General features: G+C 38.1%; 1 protein-coding gene across 2 annotated transcripts; it reads right to left on the minus strand.

The window, feature by feature from the left end:
* Nucleotides 1-2,384: 2,384 nt before the first annotated feature.
* LOC117433136 (tripartite motif-containing protein 16-like) lies at nt 2,385-17,275 on the minus strand. 2 transcript variants are annotated; one of them, XM_059016761.1, is made up of 7 exons: nt 16,657-17,275; nt 6,859-6,954; nt 5,576-5,809; nt 5,308-5,467; nt 4,882-4,938; nt 4,545-4,610; nt 2,385-3,672 (listed from the first exon to the last, which is right to left on the minus strand). In XM_059016761.1, the coding sequence occupies exons 1-7, from the start codon at nt 17,242-17,244 to the stop codon at nt 3,140-3,142; spliced, it is 1,734 nt and encodes a 577-aa protein (XP_058872744.1). In that variant the 5' UTR covers nt 17,245-17,275; the 3' UTR covers nt 2,385-3,139. The 2 variants fall into 2 exon arrangements, with proteins under 2 accessions (XP_058872744.1, XP_058872745.1); XM_059016762.1 differs by lacking the exon at nt 4,882-4,938.
* Between the last annotated feature and the right edge of the window lie 809 nt (nt 17,276-18,084).

The raw sequence follows: 18,084 nt of genomic DNA on the forward strand, positions 1-18,084 counted from the left end.
TTACTTGGTTATGAAAATTTCTTTGAATGGCAAAATCTGGCAGCAAGGGCCATTTAAGACTGTTCACTTGGTGGGGCGTACCATAAAAAAAAATATATGCATCTATATACATCGTAATGTATGTGAAAATGTCTATATAAACTGTATGTAGGCCAAAATACTACTTTACACAAAACACATTAACTAGAAGCAGCTTTCCTAGAACACTGACAAAAAAACTCAATATCACAAATGTAATATAATTAGGGCTTCTGATTTTCGGTTTTAACCAATAAAACCCAATAAAACACCCCTGATACAAAAAAAATGAAATCGGTTGATAGCCAATAAACACCAGACAATACCGGAAAAACTGAAAATGGTTAAGCAATTCATTTTGACTTTACCCTTTTCCCATTCAAAAATAAAAACTACTACAAAAATAATAATAAATACATTTCCCAGTGCTCCTGGGCAATGTCCCGCCTTCCTGACTTGTATCTATCATTGATTCGTTCTGAATATTTTAAACACGTCCCAGCTACTGAGTGACAGCACATTCCTACATTTCTATTGGAAACTCCGCTTGCGAGATTTAAAATGAGATTGCAATCAGGATGGAGGCTTGTTAGCGGCATTTCAAGCTGTATTACAGTTAAGATACAGAGGATTTAAAACAGAATTGTGGCAAAATGTACAAAAATGCCTACACACAAAAAACCCAGAAGAATGTGCCTGTGACCATAGGGATTTCACTGTGGAAGACAGCAAAGGAAAGAAGGGACAACTTAAGTGTGCAAGTACTGTCGCGTTACTACTATACATATTTTTACAAAAAACGATTTACATAAAACTCGAAAATAGCTAAAAATAAGCTTCACAAAATACAATTAATAAACCCCCCAAAACAGAAGCCCTAAATATGATGGAGGAATAGAAGAGTATTTTACTTTAAATGGAAATCTCAGACAGAAAAAAAGATGTCAGAGTTTATAATGCTAAATCTCAATATTTAACTTATTTTCTCTCAAACTTGATAACAGTGCTCATTATGTGCCCCATTTCTTTCTTTAATTTTTCCAGCACTCTGCTGTTATCCAAACCACTCCTTTGCTCAGTCATATATGGTGCACCCTCTGTTGTAATCTCACCAGTTGGTTTCTTCCAAGGTAATTCTGCACTTTCCATGGTTTCTTGAAGTTAAAAAAAGTTATTTCCTTTCGTTGAGACTCCATAGCTTTAATTTCCAGTAAACTCAAAATATGTTGCTTTGTGCAGCGTATCATAGTGACGTTCTGTGGTATAATCTTTCATAACTGCAACCCTTGTACTGCAAATCAAACATGTTGTTTTGTTGTCAAAATTATTCAGTGAAAAAATCTGGCTAACGATTTGGAATCTTCTGTGTTCTGCCTCCACCTTTCACTTCCGTGACATAAGAACATAAGAGCATAAGAAAGTTTACAAACGAGAGGAGGCCATTCAGCCCATCTTGCTTGTTTGGTTGTTAGTAGCTTATTGATCCCAGAATCTCATCAAGCAGCTTCTTGAAGGATCCCAGGGTGTCAGCTTCAACAACATTACTGGGGAGTTGGTTCCAGACCCTCACAATTCTCTGTGTAAAAAAGTACCTCCTATTTTCTGTTCTGAATGCCCCTTTATCTAATCTCCATTTGTGACCCCTGGTCCTTGTTTCTTTTTTCAGGTCAAAAAAGTCCCCTGGGTCGACATTGTCTATACCTTTTAGGATTTTGAATGCTTGAATCAGATCACCGCGTCTCCAATTACTTTTTCACTACGGATTTAAAATTTTACACAAAGTAAAATAAGTAGTTTAAACAAGAGTTCACTTTGCTGTTCTAATCAAAATTATGTGCGTGAGGAAATTGATCCTGTGTGCTATTTGATTGGCTATTTTACTACCTCTGTGAGCTGTGATTGGCTTAATGGGAATGCCACTCATACAATGCAGAATGCAAATGCGTGTTATATTAAAGAGGCGGGTTGTTTTATAATGCAATTTTATAAAGTAATGGGCGGGCTGCCAAAAATTGCCCCGCAGGCCCTATGTTTGTTGTTATCACATTATTATAACAACACCCCTGCTTTAGAGCATTAACTATTTATCTTAAACAATGTCAATGTCATTCAGCTTTATCTGCAACCTATTTAATAAACTGATATTTACACAAAAAAGGCCTGCTAAAGCTCAAAGGGAATTATATTAAATTTCCTAGAAAGGTCAGATTTACAGGACATGTGCTATTGACTGTACTCATATAGCATTGTCACCCCGATCCATGGAGCCTGCTCTGCAGTGTGGCAATGCCAACAAAGAAGAAAACTGAGGTTACGTCTCAATCAATATTTCTTGAGTAAGCAGAACAAAAATATAAATATGCCATTGCACAACATGACTTTTATTGTATATGCATTAAAGGAGAAAGGAAACAGGCTTTTTCTTTACATCAGACAATGAATACATGTTAAAATTAAAAGGTAAGCAGTGCAGTTTCACATTATGCCACCTCTGCCTGTCCTGCTGCTGAGTGCTGTGTCTGTTGATCGCTCATTTTTTATTAATGTAAGCCACCTCCACCTTCACAATAAGCTACTGATCAAAAGATACGCCTGGACTGCTAGGGCTTTTGATATCACGGTGGTCACGGGTAAGTCTCTGACATTATCACGCACATTAAATTATCGCTCACAATACATGTAGCATGCATGGTATGTTATATAAATGAGCCAAATACTGTCCACATAAATTAATGCGTTCGCTGTTAATAAATGGGACACTATATTTAGATTTATCACACAGGTTAGGCTCACTACTTTACATGAGCGCTAACTCCAAATGTAGTGACCTTTCGTAAACTATGCCCTCTGACTGCATCCATGGTTGCCCAACACCCATAATGTCCAATTATGTTTACAACTCTAGAAAGAAAGAAAGAGAGGAGAGAAGAGGAGGAGAGATACAGAAAGAGGGCTTGTGGAGATAACAACACACTGTATTGATCTTCCAGATTGACTGCTTGATTTTACACAATGGATCCACACAGACAATGTCAGATTGAACATTCCCTGCACCCGAAGAGTGGAGAGGACAGACAATACAAAGGTTCAATACAAAGGTTTTCTTAAAACACAAAACAGTCTAGTTCAGCTGGCAGATTGCTACAGTGGAATCAGAATGCCAGTGAAGTCTAAACCCAGGATAGAGAGGCTCAGTGAATGTGGTTTGGAATCTGTGCAGGAGGGTCATTGTGTCAGAGACGCCATAAAATGACAGAGTACCGGCATTAAAGTCCAGATACACTCCTATTCTGGGGGAGTGGGGGGCAGCTACTAAACTTTCATTGCTATTGTGCCAGGCAGAATATCTGGAACCAGAGCAGTGCAAACTCCAGGACTTGTCATTGTATCCAAAGAGACAGGAACGATCTCCTTTCCTGCTGATTCCTTTATATGTGACTCCTATAGAAACCCATTCCCTATTCCACTCAATCTCCCAATAACAGCGAGTCCCAGACAAACACTCTCTGCATAGCACTTGGGCCTTGCTGTCAAATCTCTCTGGGTGATCGGGATATGGCTGGGTCTCACTCCTCCGTGTAACCTTTCTGTTCCCTTCAGACAGGAAGAGCTTTCTATTCGCTGTGTTGGGGTCCAGTGTGAGCTGACAAGAATCTGATTGAAGAGAAGAGGATGGTTAGATGAGAGATGGTTAGAAAAGTCGAATCATTGAGAATCTCCACTAGGTTTGAATGGTACAGAACCAACAAAAAGAAAGATATAGATAGATATTACAGCTTATAGGTTATTTTTATAATGGCTGTTTCTCATATAAGGCAAGAACTTGAAAACAGAAGAGGCTAATTTGATAATACAATATAATAATACAAATGATAATTTGCATTATTTTGGGGGGAGTCTGTGTGTATTCATTTTGCAGCTGGTAATCAATGCACAAAGTAATGATACTACTCAATGTAAAATATTACACACTCCCCTCCAAGTATTGGGACAGATTTATTAATCCAGATCCATTGGGGGTGGGGCATTTGTTGCTATTTTACCCACTCATACGTCTTGCTTACTAAATATCTTGAAAAGAATATTGTCCACTCTTCAAATGCTGCCTAATATTTTAATGAGCAATCCATCCCACAAGTGCAGTGATTCTGCAATATACATTTACTACCAGCACAGGATGACTGTGAGGGATAGCTTTTCATTTTCCCAAAAAACTGATTTTACACGTATTGTACATGTATTAAAAGATGGGGTGATTATCTACTCAGGGAAACCAAGATATTTAGGGAGAGAAAGGTCTGAGTGGGGAAAACAGGCAACAAATGCACCACCCCCAATCATTCTGCATGTATTCATCTGCACCAATACTTATGGGAGAGGAGTGTAGATTGATGGGGTCACAATTACTAATAAATAAGAATAATTGCTGCCCTCAAGCTCCACCCCTCCCTGTTCTGTAGTGTTAGCTCTTCTCACAATGGTGTGACACATCTTTCAATCAAATGCTTCAGTGAAAACAGACTTACATTTTAAAAACTCAGCTCTGTTCCTTGGCTCTGGAGCCTGCAGACTGTAAACTGCAACTTCATTCACTGGGCAGAAAAAAGAGAGCAAAATAGAATTGAAACATGCGGATTAATACACAACACTCACACATGACTCCAAACAGCAATCTGCCATGCTCTTAATATTTAAACACAAAGTGCATCTGTTCAGTTTATCAGTGTAGCAAAGGACCCAGCTTACTCCACCCTCATCAGGAATCTCTCACACAAGAACTAATCTAATACATCTCCAGCCAGGTCCTTCTAAAAATTGAGAATATTTCTGTAGGTAAAATGTTTACTGGTAGAAAAGCCTTACCTTTTAAACACCTGTCACTGCTCCTAGACCCCAGGGTATAAACTGCTGTTTCATTCACTAAATAAAATACAGAAAACTGTGCTTTACTGTAAATCTTTAATAAGAAAGTGCTGGACTATAAATTAGCATCCTATATTGAATGAATGTGTTGTTTAATGTTTAAATTCATCTGTCTCTATTTAAATGCTATTGTGTTGTTTTCTCATGTAATGTCTTTAGAAACTTCCTGCTATCATCACTCGGGATGTCACTGTAAATGAGGCAGGGCATTTCAACCTGGGGAAATCATTTTAAATAAAGCATCTGCAATATTCATATAGCCAACAATCTACAAGAGGTCTTTATTAATGTCTTGCAAGTCCTGTCCCTCCTCAAGCCATGGTCTATTTGAGAAATCTCTACCAAAAGAATCTATTTCACACCAACCTGTTTTGTTTATTTTGACTAATTCCCCCTTGCAGAAGTCCTCAATATGGCTTTTAAGTTCAGATACAGCTTTCCTCACAGCCCCAAAATAGATGTCTGTATTGACAGTAATGCTGGGTAAGTTTCCAGCTTCAAGAGGGGCACAGAGAGACTGGAAATTCTACAACAGGAAAGTGGAGGAAATGAGTTTTCAGTGAAACAGAATGGGGTTCAAAACATTCCTGGGGAAAAGCAAGGATTCATTCAATTGGAGAGGCAGTGATGTTACCTGTAGAAAATGGATGTGATCCTCTGTCTCTGAAAGCTGTTTCAGCTCAGCGTTTCTCCTCCTTAGCTCAGCAATCTCGTGCTCCAGTTTCTTCATGAGTCCTTCAGCCTCATTCACTGCAACCTTCTTGTTAGCTCCAATCAGCTCAATGACCTCAGTGTGGATCTTCTCAATGGATCGGATCAGCTCAGAAAAGATCTTCTCACTTTCCTGCATTTCTCTCCGTGCAGATCTCTGAGTGAAAGAACACAGTAGAGGAGACATCTTTGCAACTAATGTCAAAACATGTAATGATATTCTGTAAACCTCTGTAGATTTGTCCATTCATCAGTTTAGAAATATTCTCTTATGGATGTTGGATTACACTAAAGACGAACATAAAATAAAGTTACTGTAGTTTGTGTCTTCAGTCTGATCTAAAACAGTGTTTGTGGAAGGGTGGGGGTATTCACTGACACGGGAGACAGAAGATTGTATTTGCAAACACCGCACAGGTACCCAGATTTATTTATTTGCTTATTTATTTTTATTTAGTTTTGCCCGCAGAGGGCGCTGTTGTCCGTGGACTGTATACTGCCGACAGTTAAACATGACCACGGGGTTACCAACACAGTTATACCATTCTGTGCACCTTCAAGTGCTCAAAAATAATAATGAAAACAGAAGGTGAAAGAAAAAGGGAAAATAAAACACAGTAATAAAACTACAAACAAAAGTTCTGCTTATGCAGTGCCCCCACTGCTACTAAGCCGGTCATCACAGGTCTCCGTCCTACACTCAGTTGTTCCTATACACTGGGGTTGGCAGGGTTCCCCGTATATCTACACACGTCCCCTCGGGTACGTATTTATTTATATTGCTTTGTAAATTAGTTTTTATGCAAGGCTGCCCCCTCAGCCAGGCTCGCCTGCTCCTTGTTTCACTCTGGCCTCTTCTGCTAGCGACACTGTATTACTCCGAACACGGCCACCCCAGTGCACAACCAAGCGCAGTTCTTATGGGCCGTGCAGTCTCCCAAAGCCCGCCCCTCAGCCACTCAGAGAGAGGGAAAGCACACACACCCTCTTCCCCACCTCTTCGTGTCATCGCCATGACCGACAGGTGGATCCCACGAGACTGCTGCCCTCTACCTGCAGTAATACGGATGTGCCAGACAGTCAGTCCAGATCTCCTCTGTTACAGTGTTATACAGTATATTTGGGGTTATCTGTAAATTACACGTGTTCCAATTATTTTGCAAACAACAATAACAACAACAACAACACCCTCTTGTCAATACCCACTTTCAGTGACTCCACAGCCTGTTTCAGCTCCTCCACTTCTTTCAGTCTCTCCTGGATTCTCTGTTGTATTTCTGTCTGTGTCTCTCCCAGCTGCTTCTGTGTAGAAACACAGTGACACAGTGACATTTCTGATGGGGCATTGAGTGATATCCTGTCACACCTAACACACCTCTGTTTAGGTATGCTGACAGAATAATTTTAGTTCAAATATATTTTCTTTTATTTTTGTGCTGTCCCCTGTTTGCAATAATTTGGAGTGGTTATCACACATTTGTTTTTGTGTTAGGGCTTTAATTTAGCTTGAGAAGTGAGTAACTTCGCTAGTAACAGAATGTTGGCTGATCTAGCTTATTGCATATTAATATGTCAGCCAACTAGACAAGAGAAGTTACTTCCTCTCTTGTATATTGATTTGATTACTCATTTTCGTCTTTTTTCCTGTTTGGCTTTGCTGAGAATGTAATTCTGCACAGTTTTACCAAGTAAACTATAACATCTTAAACAATGAAACTGATGTTTGATTTTATAAAATAGCAAAAGGTACATCGAAAAATAATTGAACAAATCCTTCTTACCATGAAATACATTTTAGTTTAGGTAGAGCAATTCAACTATGGCTCTTTAAATAACTCTTAATATACAATTAAAATCGGATCTAATGCTAGGGTGAACATTTGGAATTCCGTCAAAATGGCCGCTCTCAAGTCCATTCGAATGAATTGTGTAAAATTGCCAAAAAAAAAATGGGGGGGGGGGGGGGGATATATTTTTCATCGTGGAAAACTGTCAAATGTTTTCACATACACTTGATTGTTCTGACCTTTGAATTTTTTTTTCTGCTGTTGAACTTGATTGAGACCATAGGCGCCTAACTCATAGGGCACAGGGGAGGCAAACTATGGGGTGCCATGTGTAAAAAATGTCTTTATTTCCAGAATTGACATAAATCTTGTATTTTTTCCCCAGATTTAACCTAAATCTTGTATTTTTTCCCCAGATTTATAAATGTTGTGAAAATAAATAAATATATATATATTTTTAAATGTGTACATTCAGATATAATTTATAAATCTAGTTACAAGATTTAACATTTAGCTAAACATTTAACTAAATCTTAAATCTCAACAAAATTTAACATTTAGCTAAATGTTAAATTAACTGGCCAGCTAAAACTGGAGTTTGTATGCAAATGACCCCTCCCCGCTTTGTGCTTTCACGCAATTTGATTGGCTCTTGTTATGCTAATTGAAGCGGGAAGCACGAAGCGGGAGGAGCTCATTTGCATACAAACTCCAGATTTAGCTGGTCAGTTAAATATTTAGCTAAATGTTAAATCTTGTTAAGAGATTTAAGATTTTGTTAAATATTTAGCTAAATGTTAAATCTTGTTAAGAGATTTAAGATTTTGTTAAATATTTAGCTAAATGTTAAATCTTGTAACTAGATTTATAAATTATATCTGAATGTATACACTTAAAAAATGTATTTATTTTCACAACATTTAGAAATCTGGGGAAAAAATACAAGATTTAAGTTAAATCTGGAAAAAAATATTAATGGTTTTATTTTACACGACACCCCATAGCAAACTATATATTTTGCCCCTCCACTTTTTTTTTTTTGCTCAGTGTACACACTAGTATTCTATAATGTTTTGTTGAGGTTTTGCCTTTAAACGGTTTAAAATGTCATAAAAACAGAAAGTCATTCAAAAGATGTGATAAGTCTGACATTGATTAAAAAATAACAATAACATCCAATAAAACACCCCTTACATGTGGGCAGCAGTGTGGAGTAGTGGTTAGGGCTCTGGACTCTTGACCGGAGGGTCGTGGGTTCAATCCCTGGTTGGGGACACTGCTGTTGTACCCTTGAGCAAGGTACTTTACCTAGATTGCTCCAGTAAAAACCCAACTGTATAAATGGGTAATTGTATGTAAAAATAATGTGTAAAAAATACTGTAATTGTATGTAAAAATAATGTGATATCTTGTAACAATTGTAAGTCGCCCTGGATAAGGGCGTCTGCTAAGAAATAAATAATAATAATAATAATGTGTTAGCAGCGGTATTTTCTCCATGATACCACTGCTTTACCACCATATCATTCATTTTCCTATAGACATTCTTTTCTCTACTGCTTTTGACTTGTTGACTTCTATAACTCTTGTATATAAATATTATTTTCTCCATGATACCAAATTATTGAAAGTCTGGTAATATACAGTACATATAGTTATATGTCAAAAATGAAATAAGTGTCCTAATTTAGAACATAAGAAAGTTTACAAATGAGAGGAGGCCATTCGGCCCATCTTGCTTGTTTGGTTGTTAGTAGCTTATTGATCCCAGAATCTCACCAAGCAGCTTCTTGAAGGATCCCAGGGTGTCAGCTTCAACAACATTACTGGGGAGTTGGTTCCAGACCCTCACAATTCTCTGTGTAAAAAAGTGCCTCCTATTTCCTGTTCTGAATGCCCCTTTATCTAATCTCCATTTGTGACCCCTGGTCCTTGTTTCTTTTTTCAGGTTGAAAAAGTCCCCTGGGTCGACATTGTCAACACCTTTTACAATTTTGAATGCTTGAATCAGATCACTGCGTAGTCTTCTTTGTTCAGGACTGAATAGATTCAATTATTTTAGCCTGTCTGCATATGACATGCCTTTTAAACCCGGGATAATTCTGCTTGCTTTTCTTTGCACTCTTTCTAGAGCAGCAATATCCTTTTTGTAACAAGGTGACCAGAAGTGAACACAGTATTCTAGATGAGGTCTTACTAATGCATTGTAAAGTTTTAACATTACTTCCCTTGATTTAAATTCAACACTTTTCACAATATATCCGAGCATCTTGTTGGCCTTTTTTATAGCTTCCACACATTGTCTAGATGAAGACATTTCTGAGTCAACATAAATGCCTAGGTCTTTTTCATAGATTCCTTCTTCAATTTCAGTATCTCCCATATTATATTTGTAATGGACATTTTTATTGCCTGCGTGCAGTACCTTACACTTTTCTCTATTAAATGCCATTTGCCATGTGTCTGCCCAGTTCTGAATGCTGTCTAGATCATTTTGAATGACCTTTGCTGCTGCAACAGTGTTTGCCACTCCTCCTATTTTTGTGTCGTCTGGAAATTTAACAAGTTTGCTTACTATACCAGAATCTAAATCATTAATGTAGATTAGGAATAGCAGAGGACCTAATACTGATCCCTGTGGTACTCCACTGGTTACCTCGCTCCATTTTGAGGTTTCTCCTCTAATCAGTACTTTCTGTTTTCTACATGTTAACCACTCCCTAATCCATGTGCATGCATTTTCTTGTGTAGGTATTGAGTTTGCAGGTTTGAAATACGGCTGGAAGAAGCTACAAGAAACTGATGGAGTTCCTGAAGACCACGAGGGGATGGATCCACTGGAGGAGGACCAGCTGGATGAGGAGCTGATGATGGAAGAGGGTAGAGATGAAGAGGAAGAAGCTGTTCCATATGAGCCCCAGCCCAGCACTTCCACTGTCAAGTAAATGATTTAATGTATTCCTAATTGTTTGTCTTTCTTTTATAGTATGGTCACCACAGATGCAGACCATGCACACTCCTCGCCCATCAAACGCCGCAGTACACATCATTGCAATGCACCGAATCACTGGTCATCAGAGAGGTCTGCATCCTCTCGCTATACACCCGCGTGCTACACACTTGCCCACACTACTGCCTCCACACCTGATGCTTCTGTGGAACCTGCTCCAGTCCACTTTGTGGATGAAGAGAGTGACACAGAGCCAGGTTTCTCCATATATGAAGACGCAGACCACGAGGCACCGAGACCGCTCCCTTTCAGACCTAGTCGTCCTGTAGGAGTTGACATCCCCATGGTTACCCGCGCTCTTCGATCCACCAGGGTTTCCCCGCAAAATAGATTTGTTCCTCCTCTTTTTCACGCAGGTTATCATCACTGATATCTGCAAATTTAGAAATGCTCAGGGATGGCATATAGTTGTAGAAAAACCTAGCTACTAGGTAATAGTCAAGGCGGTTGGAACGAAGTTACCCCAGAGGAGTTAATGCAATTTATTATTATTTTTACACCAGGGCTTATGGGCTAGGGCAGGGTTCTTCAATAGGCAGCCCGCAGGCCAAATCCAGCCCGCGAGAGCCTTTCTTTTGGCCCGTCAAGCGTCAGCTGTCCTTCATTACAAAAGCTGAAATTGCTGATACGCAAGATTATAAAATCACCGTAATCTACAGGGTATATGATTCCCCTAACAAGTGTTTTTTGGCAGCCTAATACAAGAACAAGTCAGCTGATTGGCCAAGCTTTATTTCTAATGAGCTATCACTTTGGCATGCGTCACAAATCTCTGCCCATTTGCTTAGTTTTAGTGCCTCATTGGTTGAGCAGTGAGAGAAGGCTTCGTGCAATATGAAAACATTGGAAGTAATATTATTTTCTTCAGTGCGGTGAAACTATCTGAATATTCTTACAAACATTGCTGTACATTAATACGAAGCCAAAAATCCACGTCTGTGTCTAAAATGGCAAGTGAAGTGTGGAATTAACATAAAAACCAACAACAACAAAGTGATGCTTCAGATTTGGCAAGCGAGTCAGAATCGAGGGATACAGCTGCAGGTAATGCACATCACTTGAAAGTGCTTCACACCTTCCAGACACCGGCCAAACTAACAAGGTACATGCTACATATAGTGATCAACGTTTTGTTTTGTTGTGATCCTATTTTCTGTTATGAGGAGAGTAATAAACGAAAACCAAAATGGTGTTTTTTTTTCTTTGTACAACGCTCCCTTTTCCACATACTGTATATTTTTTGAAGAGTTTATTTAAGTTAAATTTGACAGTTTTCACTTGCATGCACAGCTTTAAAAAAAAGCTATTACTTCATGAAAATGTGTCATTTACCACTTTGTTTATTGCGAAGAAACTATAATGGCAGGGATGAAAAAAAGAAATGAAAAAAGCAATGTCTACTTAAATACACACGTGAAAAGTGTATAATTTTAAGTTTGACATCCTCTGCTTTATAGTTAATTCAGTGGAGCTACATTAAACCCTTCACAGCCTATTGTGGAATATTACAGTTTTACATATTATTTTAGGATAAATAGTATTGGAAATTGCTTTAATTGTGTAAGATTTAGCTGGGAATTGTGCAGCATTTGATTGGAACATGAAAGTGAAAGTAGTTTTTGTATTAATTTAACTTAAATACGTTAGTAATGTACTTTAGCTTAGGTATTGTATTATGTTATATGACTGATTACCTGTTACGTTTGACCTGTTGTCAGAGCAATAACATTTTTTTTTTTTTTTTTTTTTTTAAATCTTCCAAAGCACCAGATGTTTGTCTCCAGTTTATTGTAGAAAGTCTTGGAAAGCTGAGCGGGGCTGCTGTATGTTTTAAAATGAGAAACACTTTGGTTTTATTATAGAAATACATGAAAAAAACTTAAGTGCATATGTCTATATTTTGCATATGATAAACTAAGTATTGTTAGGAAAATTAGCAATGCGGCCACCAGTAAGTGTTCAGTCACAGGAAGTTGGCCGAAGAAACCGAGCCTAGATCTTTTATTTAGGCTTAAAAAAACCCTGTTTGGCAACAGTAAGAAAAGTACCTGCGGCACGCCTCTCAAAGATGGCATGGTGGATATGCACTTAAGTTTATTTCCCCCTCTGTTTGCTGTCATGCCATGTATTTAATTTAGAAACTTTTCATTTACATTTAAACACACTGGAGCTAGAACATGCATATTTAGACATCGTGTTACACTTTGAATCAGGCGCTTAGTAAGATGCTTCTACAACAGAAGAGCTTGCGTTAGTTAACTTGAATGCTTGCTGCGCAGTAATTGTCAGAACATTTTCTAGTTTTAATGGAATTAAAATGAATAACATGCTGTTTTAATAGCATTACAGTGAGATTTGTATAATTATTTGTTTGCAAGATGTCGTTTGAATACTGGTCAGGAAATTATATTTGCTTAATATTTTTATTATTAATGGTGATCAAACATTGCATCATTTTAAGTAGTTATTACTGAGATGTATTAGTTGATCGTATATCATTGTAAGTAGTTATTACTGAGATGTATTAGTTGATCGTATATCATTGTAAGTAGTTATTACTGAGATGTATTAGTTGATTGGTGCAAGTGCAGTGTTGAAACGTTTTGTTACTGTATGTAAAGTGTGATTGGATAATCAGATTTTCATGACCATTTAAACCACCCCCCACCACTACGCACATCTTGAGTGCCCCGTGGCCCCCCAAGGTTTGGACATTTCATTGTAATTGAGTACCACTGGGCTAGGTTGTTCATGACATGCGACCGATTCAAGGCGATAATTGCTGCGGTACATGAAAATAACACTGATCGGTTACACAAACTGTGCTACCTCCTCGATCGCCTAAAAACCACATGTTTTAAACTTTATCAGCCAAACCAAAATGTAACTGCCGATGAGCGTATGGTTAGGTCTAAGTCACGATCAGGTTTTAGACAGTTTATGAAAGATAAAACAACTCGGTGGGGGTTCAGATTGTGGGTTCTAGCAGTGTCAGACAATGGTTACACAATTGATTTTTACATTTACACTGGCAGTTGCAACGGTAGGGTAATTGGCTTAGCGAAAAAGGTAGTCTTAGAATTGGTCCAGCCACTTGTCCATCCAGGCTATAATGTATGGTTTGATAATTATTACATGTCACCAAATTTGCTGATAGAATTAAAAAGGCTTGGTTGTAATTCTTGTAATTCTGTAAACAGTGGGAACATCGGAGTAATCATGGGGATATGAGATGGTGTCACATCGAGGAAGGGAACATTTTAGCAATTCAGTGGAGGGATACTCAAGCCATTACTTGTTTGTCATCATTTCATACTGCCATGAATCGAGCACTGTAGAAAGGCTGTTAAGAACCGAGGGGCGTTGGACTCGAACAGTGATGCGGCAGCCTGCCACCATTCACGACTATAGTCAATTGGCGGTGTAGACAAATCCGACCAGAGAATTGGTACCTACCACATTCCCCTTAAATCCATGAAATGGTGGAAAATGTTGTTTTTTCCACTTCATTGACATAGCGGTCACCAACAGTTTCTTTCTCTAAGAGTCGCGCAAAAAATGAGGGAACAGCCAGTTTTGAAAGATGTAGAAAATATTCTCATCTTCATTTTAGAGAAAATCTTTGCTGGCAGCTAGCGGGAATAGGTATAGATGACAACGTACCCACTATACAAGCCAACAGCCAAATGAAGTCAGCCTCCCTCATCGTCCCATACGTTACATGTTCCTGGCTATCTAGAGAAGCATAAGAACTGCTGGCTTTGTTACTGAAAATAGAAAATAGAACATAAGACGTTTGTTGCATGTTTCACTCCAGAATGCAACGGGAAACAGTTATGTGTGATTCGCAAACGGCCTTGCTTCCAAATTTGGCACTCTCCGGATGCTAATAAACATCGCAGCGCAAATACATAGTCAAAAAATACAGCAGCAGAAGGATTTTGTAATGTGTGTGTGTGTGTGTGATTTTAAATAAAAACTACTTCTAATAGTAACAACTTCATTTTCCCTTGCTTTTTTCATACATTACCATGATAAAAGGTTTTACATAAGATTTGGCAATGTACTTTGTGATATTTTGCTTAGTCTGAACTAATTAAATAGCTGACAGTTCTGATTATAGGGACATTTTGGGGAATTTTGGCATACAGACCATGGCTCAGACAAAAGCTTGTTGCTCCTCAATAGTAGAAGATATTTGAAATGTGATTTTTCATTTGAAATCCTCAAATTTTTGCATCTGTCATAATAACTGATAATGTTTTTATATTTAACTTGGAAAGGGGTCGAAATTGGCAGTTTTAAAAAATATTATTTATTATTATACATTTTTCAATAATTTTTTGGGTGGTGCAGTTTATATAAAAAACTTATAATACATTTCACAAATAAATCCATTATATCATTGGAAACAGCTACTAAAGGCCTTTCTATAGATATATTGGGTTTTAACTTCTGATGTAAGGTTGCCAAACTACAAGCGCTAAACACAAAGTGGTCAAATTCAAGCCCAGATGTGGTCACTCTACCTAGGCATCAAAAGGCATGTACCTGATATCGTAGGGTAATTGAAACATTTTTGCTTATACTCTCTACTGTCGTTCTGCGCACTGTCGGCCTTTGTTGAAGGTATAAAACAGTGTACCTGAAAGTCAAAGCTTGTGCCAATATTTAAAGTAAAACATATACATATTTTAAAACTAGCAAGAAATGACTTGGTTGCAGTAGCAGCAGTTACATGATTGTTTTAAGTTATTTTATTACAGGCAAACTTTGCCCTCTAACTCAATGGACCATATTTGGAAGCAAGCACAAAGGCAAAGACACCATTTCTTAGAGGAATAAGACCTCTTTAATGATAAAAAACAAGAAACAAATCTTGACTGGTCCTTCCTGCGGCTAAGTTTACACTGTTAAATATATGCTGTTTAAATTCTTTTATTCAGCAAAAACAAAAAATATTTGCATTTGCTTCAGAATGAAGTCTTTTTTTATATATATATAGTAAACCAATGCTTCTGACATGGCAAGTATTTAAACTGCCTTACTTGGGGAATCATTACCTTCAAAATAACAGTACTTGCTTTTCTTTGTTTAACACTTTCCTTAATAAACTACATGTGGGAATTCTAGGTGTAGCGTTGTGCAGAGATGCCATTGGTACTGGTTGTGCCATTTGATGCTCCTTGCTAATGCATGATCAGTAAGTACATATTGAACATTTTATGCTAAAACACCTGCCCAAATCTGTCAGCTTGCAATTACTGACACCGTAATTTCATAACAGCAAAGTTTGCTTGGTTTCTTAGAGTTTCTTAATTGTAAAAAAAAAAAAAAAAAAAGAATAGTAATATATTTGCTTTTCTATGCTTGGCAGTTAGTCCTTCAGTGTGCCCCCCACTTTTTAACAAAGTTAGGCACCTGTGATTGAGATTCATTAATACGGGACTACTGCTTCTGACATTTGATTAAAGCACTGAATTGTTGTACTGCTTTAGAATGAAACACTCTCCTATAGGTACCAGAACTGATTCAGTGTTACTGAATAAGAAAGTTTACTAGTCCAGAGCTTATCTGTGCTTGAAAATTGCGTATACCGTTAAGATAAATTGTTAATGCAAATGCTTTATTTTTACAGTTGGTTATTAGTTATCAACGTTGAGAATTATGTCAAACTCCTTAAATTAGGTCTTTGAAAATTGTCAAAATGGTTCTTGAAGGTCTTGAGAAGTTTGTATCAGAAAAACTGTATGCACCCTGTATTTACCACATCTGATTGAGTTAAGCAGAGATTGGATATTATTTTTGCAGCTGAGGTTTTATAAAATGAATATTATGTGAAATGGGGATACATGTAAAAGGTCTGATGAATAATATTTAAAAAACAAAAACTATGTTTGTTAACTAGCCTCATGTGTAATTTATCGGTTGATCCATCTGGTAAAATGACAAGTAATTTATTTTTCTATAAGTCAAATTCACATTTCCTTCTGAAAGTGGTCTAAAATGGGTCAGAATGCATCTGAGCACATTTACAATGCCAGAGCTTCGAGGGGTTTTTTGCCCAGGAGTTTCAGTCAAATTTATCATTGGCGACTTCATCCATGCTAATGTGAAACTGTATAACCTAGTAAAGAGACATGATAAATATAACTGGGGACTCTTATCTTCTAAGATAGCTATAAAAGAAATAGTTCAAACCCTTGCCTGTTTTCCAGTCCTTTCTGTCTCAGCTGAGACTGTATCATGACTCTTGTGTTCCTGATCTGAACACAACAAGCAAATACACGTCTGATCCGTTCTACAGAAGACCTCCAAAACCTTTTGGTGTTCAGCACAAAGCTTCTGGTCCAGATTTCCAATTGCATTGATCAGCTTGTGCCTCTTGAAAGCAGCGCCCTCATAGTGTGGCTTGACGTGTGTTTCACAGTAAGAGGCCAGGCACGTCAAACAGGATTTCACAGCTTTGAACTTTCTTCCAGTGCAGAAATCACACGGCACATCTCCAGGTCCAGCATAACTTTGAGCAGGAGGAGGATTGAATCCTGTCTGCTTTAATTTCTCCACAACTTCAGCCAGCATGGTGTTTCTGCGCAGAACAGGCCTTGGGGTAAAGGTCTCTCTGCACTCGGGGCAGCTGTAGACACCTGTATGATCAGTCTGATCCCAGTAGTTCTTAATACATCCCATACAGTAACAGTGTCCACATGCTGTAGTGACTGGGTCCTTCAATATCTCCAGACACACTGGACAGCTAAACTGGTCCTCCCCTACCAGAATATTTGCTTCTGCCATTTCTGCTGCAGTGAGACAGATAGACTGGCTATTTCACAACAAATACAACTGTTTAAAGCTCCAAGAGGTGAGGTTTTGGACTGATGCCAGGTTTTGATAAACAGGTTGAGCAGAAACTGAGTTACGTGTCAAGAACGTATTATTTCCTGAGATTTCTCCTGCTCAGCTCTCTGGTTTCTGTGCACACAAGCCATGCATTCCACACTGTGAGTTGTTCTGTGTTTAAGACACTCGACCAGAATCTCAGCTGGAAAGTCTACCAGCACATCAAGCTTGAGTGAATCTAGGAGCAGTGCAGTAATGCTGGAATGGGTTAACAGGGATATACGATTTCAAAGATTAGGGAGCAATACAATAATACAATACAATATTGATCTATAAAGAGCCTTCTGTGAAACACCTTAAAACACTGTATATGTAATAATAATAATAATAATAATAATAATAATAATAATAATAACTAGTGTTGCAATCAACTTTGCGGCTTCCTAGTTTTTATCATGAAATTTACGCATATCGATTGGTCACATCTTCATTCAATTGTGGGCATTACTTCCCATAGGCCTGATATGTTTAGTCAGAAAATCACATAAATAGGGAGCGCGGTACCTGAATGTCCTCCCTGCCTCCCACAGTGTGGAGCCCAGCCTTCAGGATGGTCAGCAGACCTGCAGTAGAAGAGTGTAGAGAACGGGCTGGAACATATTCAGACAACATGTCTGAAAGGTACTGAGGAGCTGGGCCATGAAGGATCTGAACAACACAACAAGATCTTCAAATCAATCGTGCTTTGGGAAAGGGAAATAGTGTAACATTTAAAAGAACGTAACCATCGTCTTA

The sequence above is a fragment of the Acipenser ruthenus genome, chromosome 53, assembly GCF_902713425.1.
Source record: "Acipenser ruthenus chromosome 53, fAciRut3.2 maternal haplotype, whole genome shotgun sequence".
Classification (NCBI taxonomy): Eukaryota; Metazoa; Chordata; class Actinopteri; order Acipenseriformes; family Acipenseridae; genus Acipenser; species Acipenser ruthenus.